The 12,032-nt window shown below is 50.3% G+C and overlaps 1 protein-coding gene across 2 annotated transcripts; it reads left to right on the forward strand.

The window, feature by feature from the left end:
• Positions 1-1,872: 1,872 nt before the first annotated feature.
• Positions 1,873-7,352, forward strand: RAB29 (RAB29, member RAS oncogene family; the record flags this gene model as incomplete). Of its 2 annotated transcripts, XM_080358162.1 has the most annotated exons (5): positions 1,873-1,996; positions 3,840-3,911; positions 5,156-5,337; positions 6,443-6,564; positions 7,235-7,352. In XM_080358162.1, 5 exons carry the CDS (start codon positions 1,873-1,875, stop codon positions 7,350-7,352), a joined length of 618 nt encoding a protein of 205 aa, XP_080214288.1. The 2 variants fall into 2 exon arrangements, with proteins under 2 accessions (XP_080214288.1, XP_080214289.1); XM_080358163.1 differs by lacking the exon at positions 3,840-3,911.
• Between the last annotated feature and the right edge of the window lie 4,680 nt (positions 7,353-12,032).

The following is a 12,032-nucleotide window of genomic DNA, read 5'->3' on the forward strand; positions in this document are numbered from 1 at the left end:
TTAAGCTTTTAAACATATATATATATATATATAAATACATGAGAAACTCTCCTGGTCTTTTAGATGTCACATCACTATTTAGTTCCCCAAGAAAAGATTCCCCAGATGAAGAATCTGCCGCTCAGTCTCCTGTAAAATGAGGAGGCCAGAGGTGCCGAGAGCTGTCGCTGCTGGGCTGGGGGTGTCCAGATGTTCGTATGAGGTCTGAGGTGTGTGGGGAACAGGTCAGGGAAGGCTCTGATTTAAAACTGAAGAATATCGATGGTCAGAAACTTCTCCCACCAGTTGCACTCAAATGCATGCCTACTCTACAGCTGACTGCAAATGAAAAATACTGGTTTACTCTTTTTATTAAAGGAAGAAGACTGTCTTAATTATTTATAGCTCCTATAACTGAATTGACAGATGTCAACTTAACTGATAAATTATATTTGGTTAAATAAAGATGAACTTTATTTATGTGGCCTGTGGTTTCCTTCTTGCTCCTCTGCTTGGTTAAAGGTGTCTCTCGCATCTTTGCAGTTTATTTTGGCTTACTAAATATATCAGGATGCAGGATGGGTCATTTGCCATCTTGGGGTGTAGGGAAAGGGTTGTGTTTTCCTTTTCTGGTTGGAGGAAAGAGTGATGGGAGAAGCTACTGATGCGTGTTGGGAAGAGAAACGTCTTGGCATCAACTTGACCTTGAAGGAATCCCAGCAGCTGGGTAGCGCTGCGTTAAAAGTATGTACATGTGTGTATATGTTGTGGATTCTCCTCCTTTGTTTTCTTATTGCAAAGGTGAAGGGTCGGGGGGTGCAGAGGCTGACGGTGCAGGGGTGCATGGGTCATGGTCTGGGGTGCACGAGGCAGGATCCAGGGGTGCAGGGTTGCAGAGAACGGGATCCAGGGGTGCATGAGTGCATGGGCCAGGGTCTAGGGGTGCAGAGCCTGGCAGTGCAGGGGTGCATGGGTAGGGTCTGGAGGTGCATTGGTGTTTGGGGCAGGGTCTTGGAGTGTCAAGGGCACTGTCTGGAGGTGCAGCGGTGCATGGGGCAGGATCCAGGGGTGCAGGGTTGCAGAGAACAGGGTGCAGTGGTGCATGGGCCAGAGCCCGGGGGTGGTTGGGGCAGGGTCTGAGGGGGCAGAGGGCAGGATCTCGGGGTGCACTGGTGCTTGGAGCAAGGTTTTGGTGTTCAGGGGTGCATGGGACAGGGTCTAGGGGTGCAGGGGTGCACGGGGCAGGGCCTAGGGATGCAGAGGGAAGGGTCTGAAGGTGCACTGGTGCTTCGAGCAGGGTCTGGGGGTTCAGGGGTGCACGGGACAGGGTCTGGGGATGCAGAGGGCAGAGCTGGAGCAGGGTCTGGGGGCTCAGGGGTGCAGAAGGCAGGGTCCGGGGGTGCACTGGTGCTTGGAGCAGGGTCTTGGGGGTGCATGGGTGCTTAGAGCAGGGTCTGAGCGTTCAGGGGTGCTCAGAGCAGGGTCTGGGGGTTCAAGAGTGCACGGAGCAGGGGCAGGGGTGCAGAGGGCAGTGTCCGGGGGTGCACTGGTGCTTGGAGCAGGGTCTGGGGGTTCAGGGGTGCAGAAGGCAGGGTCCGGGGGTGCACTGGTGCTTGGAGCAGGGTCTAGCGGTGCAGAGGGCAAAGCCTAGGGGTGCTTGGATCAGGGTCTGGGGGTTCAGGGGTGCTCAGAGCAGGGTCTGGGGGTTCAGGAGTGCACGGAGCAGGGGCAGGGGTGCAGAGGGCAGTGTCTGGGGGTGCGCTGGTGCTTGGGGCGGGCTCTGGGTGTTCAGGGGTGCCGGGGCCGGTCCCGGGTCTCGAACTCCCAGCCCCATTTCCCCGTTTCGGGCGGCGGTTCCGCCGCAGCTGTCACGTGTCCCGTCACGTGTCCGGGATGGGGCAGCGCGATCGCATGTTCAAGGTGCTGGTGGTCGGGGACGCCACGGTGGGCAAGACCTCGCTGGTGCAGCGCTACGCCAACGACAGCTTCAACCGGCACTACAAGTCCACGGTGGGAGGTGAGCGGGGCCCGGTACCGGGGGCGGGAGCGCCGGTGCTGCCGCTTTCTCGCTACCGGGGCTGTGGGCGGGTTTGCAAAGCCAGCGCTGCGGTTTGTCCACCGGTGCAAAGCTCCTGCAGCTCGAAACACCCGATAACTATTGCGTTAATGACTGCAAAACTATTGCATTAATTACGGTAAAGCCCCGCTCGCTGGCAGGCTGCGGGGGGAAACTTGCCGCCCCCCCTTCCCCGCAGACATGGGAGCGAGAATCTGTAAAGGAACAAGCGCCCGTCGGTGCGTTCCCGGGTTTGCAGCTCCGGCCGCAGGTGCTGGGGCAGCCCCTGTGCTGGGGGGCAAACCCGGCACCCCCGGCGCTCTTCAGGGCTGGCGGTGCCCATGGCCCCTGGGGACAGCCAGGAGTCCTGCCCTGGAGAGTCGGACATCCAACCTCAGCTCCTTCCAGCAAAACGAGCACAGCGCGGCGGGAGGGGAGCGGGGCGGGAATACGGACATTTAACAGCATGAAACTGGGAGGAGTGGTGACACTGGAGACTGTGCTGCCATCAGAGACCTGGACAGGCTGGAGAGTTGGGCGGGGAAAATGTAATGAAATAGAACAAGGGAAAGTGTAGAGTCTTGAATCTGGGCAGGAACAACCCCAGGTTCCAGTATAATTTGGGAAATGATCCATTAGAGAGCAGCGTAGGGGAAAGGGACCTGGGGGTCCTGGGGACAGCAGGGTGACCATGAGCCAGCACTGGGCCCTTGTGGCCAGGAAGCCAATGGGACCTGGGGTGGGTTAGAAGGGGGTGGTCAGTAGGTCAGAGAGGTTCTCCTGCCCCTCTGCTCTGCCCTGGGGAGACCACACCTGGAATCTTGTGTCCAGTTGTGGCCCCTCAGTTCCAGCAGGACAGGGAACTGCTGGAGAGAGTCCAGCGCAGCCACCAAGATGCTGCAGGGAGTGGAGCATCTCCCGTGTGAGGAAAGGCTGAGGGAGCTGAGGCTCTGGAGCTGGACAAGAGGACACTGAGGGGGGACTCATTCATGTTTACAGATATCTAAAGGGTGAGTGTCAGGAGGATGGAGCCAGACTCTTCTCGGTGACAACCAGTGACAGGACAAGGGGCAATGGGTTCAAACTGGAACACAGGAGGTTCCACTTAAATGTGAGAAGAAACTTGTTCCCGGTGAGGGTGGCAGAGCCTGGCCCAGGCTGCCCAGGGGGGTTGTGGAGTCTCCTTCTCTGCAGACATTCCAACCCGCCTGGACACCTTCCTGTGTAACCTCATCTGGGTGTTCCTGCTCCATGGGGGGATTGCACTGGATGAGCTTTCCAGGTCTGTTCAACCCCTGACATTCTGGGATTCTGTGATCCCACTGCTAAAGCATCAGTAGTGCTGTAAAATGGAGTGTCTGCAAAGATGATGGGGAAACAGCAGCTTTGGAACAAGGAGTCTGGGAACAAGATTAAGTGGAATCGTTTTTACTTTGTTAACATCAGTGTAACTGAATAAACTCCAAGGAGCAGGAGGTGCTGAGGTTTGACCTGGTAAATGTCCCTGAGGACCCAGAACAGTGGGGGCCGGGCACGGCTGCTTAAATCTTATGAATAGAGAGGGGTTGAATTAGAAGTTGAAAACACCGAAGGGCCACAACCCCCTGGGGCTGCACACCCACTGTCACTCCCGGCATAAGAGATGCAGATATTTCTTAATTTATTTTATGTTTCTAAATTATTTTTTGTATTATATTTTTTATTATTCCCTATGGTGGGAAATGGTGAGAGGCTGCACAGGAACAAGCCCCAGGGTGCAGAATGGCACTAAATAGGTTTATTTTCTCTCCTGGGTGTTCTGCAGTGGATTTTGCCCTGAAGGTGGTCCAGTGGTCGGAATCAGAGACAGTCCGGCTGCAGCTCTGGGACATCGCAGGTATGTTCACACAAACCACAAAGCAGAATTGAGAGGTCTCAGTGGCTTGGACTTTTTCTTTTTCCTTTCTTTCAATAGGAGTCTGCTACAAAAATAAATATTTCAAAGCCTGCCGACCCAAGGGGCAGGACTGCTCCGGTCTGCAGTGCCATCTCTAGTTTGCAGCACTAATTTAAATACTTAGTCAAAAGCCCACCTGCAAAGACGACAGCAGCGCAGGTTGTAAATCCTGTCGAGCCTTTCTTTTTGATTTCAAAGCCAGAGCAGAGGGGATAGGGAAACAGGTGGCTCCTGCATCCCCCCCGCAGCAGAATTCCGAGGACAGGTCGGTGCGGTGGTGTCTCTGAAACGGCACCTCTGGATCTGGAGCGGGGAGGAAAATAGGGTTGTGGTTTCCTCCGGTTTCGCTTCTCAGACGCGTGCGCCTGGAACCCTCAAGAAGAAAACAGGAAGGAGAAGATTGCAGCAAGAGGATTGCAGCAAGAAACTGATTCTGATTTCAGCCCCAAAAAGGTGTTTAGTGTTTGGAAAGCAGAGCGGCCACGCAGGTCGCACCCCGAGCAGAGGGGAGTGGTCACAGCGACAGTCCCCACAGCATCACCTTCCACCCTGGTGGAAGATGCTCGAGGTAACTCCCAGTGCTCAGATCCCAATGGCTTCAGAGCGAAACGCCTGTTTGAGCAGCTCCGGGGCTGCACGGGAGCCTGCGGTGAAATCTCTGTGGTGTGGGGACCGCTGGTTGTCACCGCTGCGATGCCGTGGGGACGCTCTATGCTGCATCCCGTCTGCACAGCTGCCATCGAACCACGCAGCAGCATGGCTGAGTGACCCGGGGATGCAGTTCAGGTGGCACAGGCAGGCCCTACGGTGTGAGCAGAAATAGCGGCGTACGTGAGCAATGATGCTTTTTGTGTTTAGTCTCCAGTTTTTCTCTCGGGGATCCTGCCCTGTGCCGGGTCCTGCCGGAGCAGGGACGCTGCTGCAAGTGGGATCCTGCTCAGGGGGGTGAACGTGTGGTCAGGGCTGAATTTAAATTGTCGCACCGGGAGTAATGCAGGTATTTCTGGGACATCTGAGTGCATGGGTCAGGATGAAGACTTTATTCCAGCTCTGTTGCCGAGGAATCCCAGGCAGGATGCATCTCACTGTATTTCCTCGTGCAGATTGTTAGTGTCAGCTGAAAAAACCTTGCCTGAAAAATCTAAAAATGGTAACTGAGATGAGGCTTTTTTCTTTTTCCAAAGGGCAGGAACGCTTCACATCCATGACCCGGCTGTACTACAGGGATGCGTCAGCCTGTGTGATCATGTTCGATGTCACCAACGTCAGCACATTCAGCAACAGCCAGAAGTGGAAGCAGGATCTGGACAGCAAGCTGGTGCTGCCAGACGGGAGCCCCGTGCCCTGCCTGCTGCTGGCCAACAAAGTGAGCAGCTCCCACGTGTGTGCACACGGGTGTGCAAAGCGCAACGAGACCCCCTTAGCAATAAGTTTCACCTCGGCTTGTCCCGTAGCCTGTGGTCTTTTTAATCCTTTTCTTAACTATTCTTGAATTTTCTTTCTTTAGCAAGGATCCTTCTTTTTAACGAGGGCGCTGGTGGGATCTGATCCATGGGTGGCACTGAGATGTTAACTGCTCTGGCCGGGGATGCAGCCTTGGGCTGTCGGAGCTCGAGCTCTGTAGCTCCTGGGTTATAAAGCTTTATTGTTTTTCTCTTTTGGTCTTTAATTTGCGGTTGCTGGGGAAGGTTGTGTATGACGCTGCAAGTGAAGTTTCTATTCTGCGCTGCCAGAGGGATGTCAGGTTTTCATTGGGACGCCGTGTCGAGTTGCACCCTGTAGAATCATTGCTGTCGTTTAATGATTTATTTTTTTTCACTTAAAAACTACCTTTCCATTCTTCACGTGCCAACGTTGGCTCCGCAGCCCTTTCCTGATTCAGTTTGGGACTTGCCTGGTTGGAGAGAGCCTAAAACTGGAGATGACTCACAAACGTGATGGGTGGGCAGCAGAGCGGCTTTTCTCCTCCTCTTCACAAATATCGCTGTCCCCCGAGAGCTGCTTTAAGGCACCGTTTTGCCTGCATTAGGGAGTCCCGCGTGGCTGTAGTGCAGTCACACTAACACAAGCTCTTGTGGGACAGGTTTTGTGTCTTCTGTCCTTTTTACTGCCTCTTCGTCCATCCCGTCGGTATCAGCCGCAGCGGCACCGCACCAGGAACTTTCCCTCTGGGTGAATTTTGCAAATTTGGGGAATTTTGGCTGAGTGACAATGTTTTCTTGTCCCGTGCCAGATGAACCTCCATTCCATGCATGTTTGACTGAGGTGTGTCGGTATCTCAGATGAGATAAATCCATTGCCGCTTGCAACATCCCATTAAGAACCTTGCCCTGAGAACTCTCTGTCAGCTTGTGGTCTGGGGAGATGTGAAGGGCTGAGCCCGTTGCCTGCACACAGGAAGGGGGAGAATTCCCTTCCCAGCTTAAAAATTAAAAGGTTAACCTTAAAATGACTGATTTCTCGCTTTGCAGTGCGACCTTTCCCCGTGGGCAGTGACGAGAGACGAAGTGGATCGGTTCAGCAAAGAAAATGGCTTTTCTGGTTGGGTGGAGACGTCGGTGAAGGAAAACAAGAATATTAACGAGTCCATGAGGTAGGTCCAAGGACTGGTGGTAGATCTAAGGGTTAATTCCCTCTTTCAGGCCTGGCTGTCTTCAGAGTGAGGGGAGATGCTGTCAGTAAGTAACAAATAGCAGCAATAACACACAAGTAAATCTCCTGAAGGGAAACTGAATTCTGAAAGGTTAGAAGGTTTTTTTGTCTCCTTGGTTAAGCTCTGACATGCTTTTGGAAACAGAAAATTCTTTGAACAATCCCAGGGATGTTTTTTCATCACTGGCCTCTACCAGGAGGATGGGACTTCTTTTAGAAATTCTTTTGCGATGCACCAGTCCTTTGATGGAGAATTCGACCTTTCCTGAAAGGTGTTAGACTGGATATTCGCACCTGATCTTGAGGTTGGGCAGTACCAGGGAAGCCAGTTTGCTTGTCCCAGTCTCAAACTGGGCGTGAGGTGAGGTGGTTGCAGGAGGTGCTGGGAGTGATCCAGAGTCTTCGTAACAGCGATGCTGGTGTCAGTGCTGCGAGGTTCCTTACCCCGATCGTTTGACCGTCAAAGTCCTGGACTTTTGTGTCCTTCTGAAATGAACTGCAGTTTCTTTTTCATATTGCTGAAAAGCTGTGTGGCCCAATATTGTTTGTTAAAAAGAAAACATTAAAAAAACCCACAAAACAAACCAAACTCATATATGTTTGTCTTCTAGAGTCCTGATTGAAAAGATGATGTCCTCATCCACGGGTGATGGAAGTTCCTCTGCTGCTGGGAGTGGGGATTATATTAACATAAAAGAGACAACCCCGCCGGGCTGGGCTTGCTGTTAAACACGCCGACTGCCTGTCTGCCGTGGCTCTAGCAGCGCTGCCCTTTTATTATTATCAGCATCATTTTTTTCCTAAAGTTGTCACTGTTTTTTGGGTTTTGTTTTGTTTTCTACGTGATCGTGAACTGTCTTCTGTTTAGTGCTTATCCGAGAGGAGTCAGCGGGTTCCTCTTTCTTCCAGCGCAGCTGGCTGCTCTTTTGCGAGTCGTCTGTGTTCAAGCACGTGCCTTGGATTAATTTTGGTTTTAATTTTGAGCACTTCGTCTTCTGACACGTGGTGGGCTGTCCCAGGCCAGCCCAAGGGTGTCGAAGGTATATTTTTAATGTTGTTGCACCTTTTATTCCCCACTGCGTGCACCCACCAGACACGGAGGCACCGGGCCGAGGTGACAGGGACTTGTTGGACACACACGGTGTTGCAGAGGCCGCTCTGTGCCTGTGGATTCCCAGGGTGGGATGACAGCAAACTGTTTACTTCTGGAACTACAAACCTCTGCTGCCGTGTTCTGGAGGGACCAACACGTCTCGTCGTTGCCACTAAGATATGAAGGCAGCTGTGGGTTAGCGTGGTGTCCCCCAAAACCAGACCTGTAACACGATGGGTGTGACTTTGAGAAATGGCGTAGCACGGAATTGTGTATCCCGGTTGTGGTGATACTGCAGAAACCTCTGATTTTTGTCAAGAGTTGTTGCCTTCTGTTCGTTCCTTCTCTCTGTCCAGCACCATCTTACATATTCTGTTGTGCTGCCGCTTTCCTGGGGCACCGAGAACTGAAGGAGGAGCAGGTTGTAAACTCCTTTGTGTGACACAACGATGCTCCTTTTCGCTTTGAGAACACACACACACATCTCCTGACACCCCAAACAGCTTTGCGATTGCTGCTGAATTGCCTGCCCGCTGTTATTCTGTGGATTTTAGTGGGGCGAGGGGGAAGCGGAGGAGAAACGTTCGCAGGACACAAAATGAAGAGAAACCACTCCCCGCTTCCCTTTTGCTGCCCAAGCATCTCCCCAGGTGCTCACTAGTGAGAACGGGTCTTGCCAACAACAAAAAACCAAGGGTAAAAACACATTAGATTGTTATCTCGGGACAGTTAATGGTAAACTCGGGCTGTAGAAGTTATAGAGGACATTTTATATAAGCTTTATAGAGTTGTCTTGTACATGGTTTAGGTCAGGAGTTGTTCACGTGCTCTTCAATAAGGTTTTTCCCTTCTGAAGTCATTTAATTTGCAAACAAGGCGATAGAAATTGGTTTGGCCCGGTTCTGGCTGAATTACAACCGCTTTTCTTGGGGCGAGTATTCCTTCTGTTTTCCTCACTTCGTATAATGTATAAAGGTGGGAGGGACAGGAACCGATTGCCTTCACTATGCACAAAAAATTCAGAGTTTTCATTCTCTGGAGTTGAAAAGGGAGAAATCTGAAACTAGTGTTGCGCTCCACTGTCCTAATTAAAAGCTAAAATGTCTGGGCTAGGATATTGTGCAAATATTACCCAATTTGGGTTTATAGGCACTTAAATATACCCTGTTCTGTGCCATTGGATTCACTGTAGAACTGGTTAGCAACAAAATCAAACTGGTTGAATTTTACTTCCTAAATATTGTGCTTAAAAAAAAAGAAAAGAATTGTTTTAATCCTGTAAGTATTTCTAGTTCTTTATGGAACATGGGGAGAAGTGGCTGATTTTTAAAAGGATCTGTCAGGAAACCATTAAGATTTATGTGTTATTTATTGATTTCTGTCCACGCAGCTTGCAGGAAAACATCTTTATACCTTTTTTAGTGTGGGTTTGAGATGCACCGGTGTCTCTTGGGTGTCTGGATCTCTTAAGCTGGACCTTTTTTTGCAAGTGCCTCTCAGAAACAAGCAAAAGGCCAAAGATATTTGAAGGTTTTCTTGTGTTCTACATGATTTCTGCTCTGCCCAGTGGTTTCCGGTACCGGTGTGTGCCTTGGTGTTTCTTTTTCCTCCACGCTTACTGCTTGTTAACATCTTAACAGACACAGCAAACAAGTGTCAGAAACCAAACCCGCACAACAGAAAAGTCGTTGCTTGAGATCGGTAGAAAACCCCAACCAGACAGGAAAACGATTTTACTGTGCAGATGTGCGTGTTTGCTCAGAGCTCGCTCCGTGGCACACAGAGTGCTTAAAAAAGCACAACAAAGTAATAATAATAATTAAAAACAATGCAAACTTCTTTGCTGGGATGGGTGATGAAATTGTTTGTGCCCAGCTTGTCCAGCTGAAGTAATTCTCGTTTTTAAAACAACCGAAAGGAGAAAGCCAACTGGAGCGAAGCAGTTTGTAAGAAATATTTTAAACAAAGTGAAGTCTCGCTCATGCAGACTGATTAAAAAAAACCTGAATCTTTCAAATCTGAATCAGAAAAGCCTCATCTTTATTCTGATGAACCGTTTCTTTGGCAGGAATGACCTTGTTTGAAGAAGAAGGCACTTCATTTTCCCTTCCGCAGCTTTGACTTCGTACTCGTTGTGTGACTCTTGTACCTATTTCACTCTTCCATGTGTTCTTCTTTGCTCTTACAACTTTAACTTGTGGTCACGGGACTGAGAACCACATGAAGTTTAACGGTGTATTTTATATGTTGATGACAGCACATGATGGGTCCACATAGCGGGAAATTTTTACCGCAATAGAATTTGAAGTCCTGAGGGCAGACTATAGTCAACAATATCAAAACTTATCCTCTCTTTTTAATTGCTTGCAGTTACGCAGATGTATTTTAGAGACAGGGTTCTGATTACTGTAAAGCTGCAGTATTATCGTGTTACTATAAAGAAAATAAACTGCCGGGGGATTTTCTCCATATCGATCAGTAACTAATTGCAAAAGTTTGAAATAAAACTTTGAACATTGCTTGTGTAGTTGTAGTTTTCCTGTCTCAACAGCCTCAACAAATGGGTTCACAAGTTCAAACTGGAAAGTCTTGCTGTCACTAATAGGGAATGCGTAAAACATACAGTGTGAACCGCCCTGCGCTGCCAGCAAAACAAATTAGATCCTTTGCACCGCGACATCTCGCTCTCTCAATTATTGCCGTCCTCCTGCTCCACAAGCGGGACGCAAGCATGCAAACCTTCCACAGCTGTGAGTCAGTCGTAGCGGCTTTTAATCCAATATATCCAGCTAAGAGGAGAAAGAAAAGGACTCCTTGATGTGGTTGGTTGTTAATACGCCTTCCTCCTTATGGCTCATTAATTCCCAGAGTGTATTTTGGGGCTGGCTCTGCAGTTGCTCTGAATGCCCCTTTCTTTCCCGATCAGCTTGATTTTCATGAGTATTGACTTGTCCAAAGGACGGGGCACATCTGAATTGATCAGAAAAATGGCAGTAATTCCAAAGGAGGCAAATTAAGCTCAAGCAAGGCATTAAATGAACTCAAATTACTCCTGTAATTAGGTAAAAGCTGACCATGTTCCTATTGTCAAACCAGTCTTCTAAGATAACCCAACATATAAAAAGATGTTTTTAATAAAACAGAAGAATGAGGCTCTCTAGAATTCAAGTGCAAAGCACAAGTGACCTGCTATTGCACAAGCTGCCATTTTCATGGACTGAGGAATATGTTTTATTTTTCCATGTCAGTTTCTAAACAAAATGGGTAATTACAGGTTTCTAGGGAATCTGAAGAACCCTAAAACTTCCTTAGGCTCCACAGAAGTTGTGTGTGTTCTTCACATCTGCTGCCCAGCGCAGGGGAAGGAGGTGGCGGTGACAAAAAAATATTGATCATCAAGTCTACACCTGGTGAAATTTCCTGCATTTCTTCCTAAGAAAAGTCCTTCACACCAAACTTGGGGCTGATCTGTAGAACAAAAGAAGCAAAGTGCTGTAAAAAATATGACAGTAGGTTCATTATGAGGAAAGGCTGAGGGAGCTGGGGCTCTGGAGCCTGTAGGAGACTAAGGGGGGACTCATTCATGGGGATCAATATGGAAAGGGGCAGTGTCAGGAGGATGGAGCCAGGCTCTTCTGGTGACAACCAGTGACAGGACAAGGGGCAATGGGTGCAAACTGGAACACAGGAGGTTCCACTTGAATATGAGAAGAAACTTGTTCCCGGTGAGGGTGTCAGAGCCTGGCCCAGGCTGCCCAGGGGGGTTGTGGAGTCTCCTTCTGTGCAGACATTCCAACCTGCCTGGACACCTTCCTGTGTAACCTCATCTGGGTGTTCCTGCTCCATGGGGGGATTGCACTGGATGAGCTTTCCAGGGCCCTTCAACCCCTGACATTCTGGGATTCTATGTGATTATAAATAATGTCGTGCAAACCTCACGTGGCGTGGGGGCTCACCAGAGCACAGGGGGTGTTGGGAGCAGTAAATGCCATGGAATTCCATGCCGTCTGTGGTGCCAGGGGCTCGCTGTGAAGCCCTCGGGGTGTTTCTGTGACAGACACCGGCTTGTCGTGATGCTCCAGCCCTTTGTCCATCTCCCTCCCCCCACAGACCCCTCTGAAGTCTGGCCCTGAATGGCGACACTTGCATGACAAAGGCCGCTGGGATCACTCTCTCGGGCCCTAACCTGCCTTCCTAAGCCGCGATAAGGCCGGCGCCCCTCGAGGGCACGGCCTGTCCCGGCACAGCCCACGGGGGATCTGAGGGGAGCGGCCGGGCCGCAGGGCCCCCTAGGCCTCACCCGTGAAGCTGCGTGG

Source organism: Nesoenas mayeri, assembly GCF_963082525.1.
Source record: "Nesoenas mayeri genome assembly, chromosome: 23".
Lineage (NCBI taxonomy): Eukaryota > Metazoa > Chordata > Aves > Columbiformes > Columbidae > Nesoenas > Nesoenas mayeri.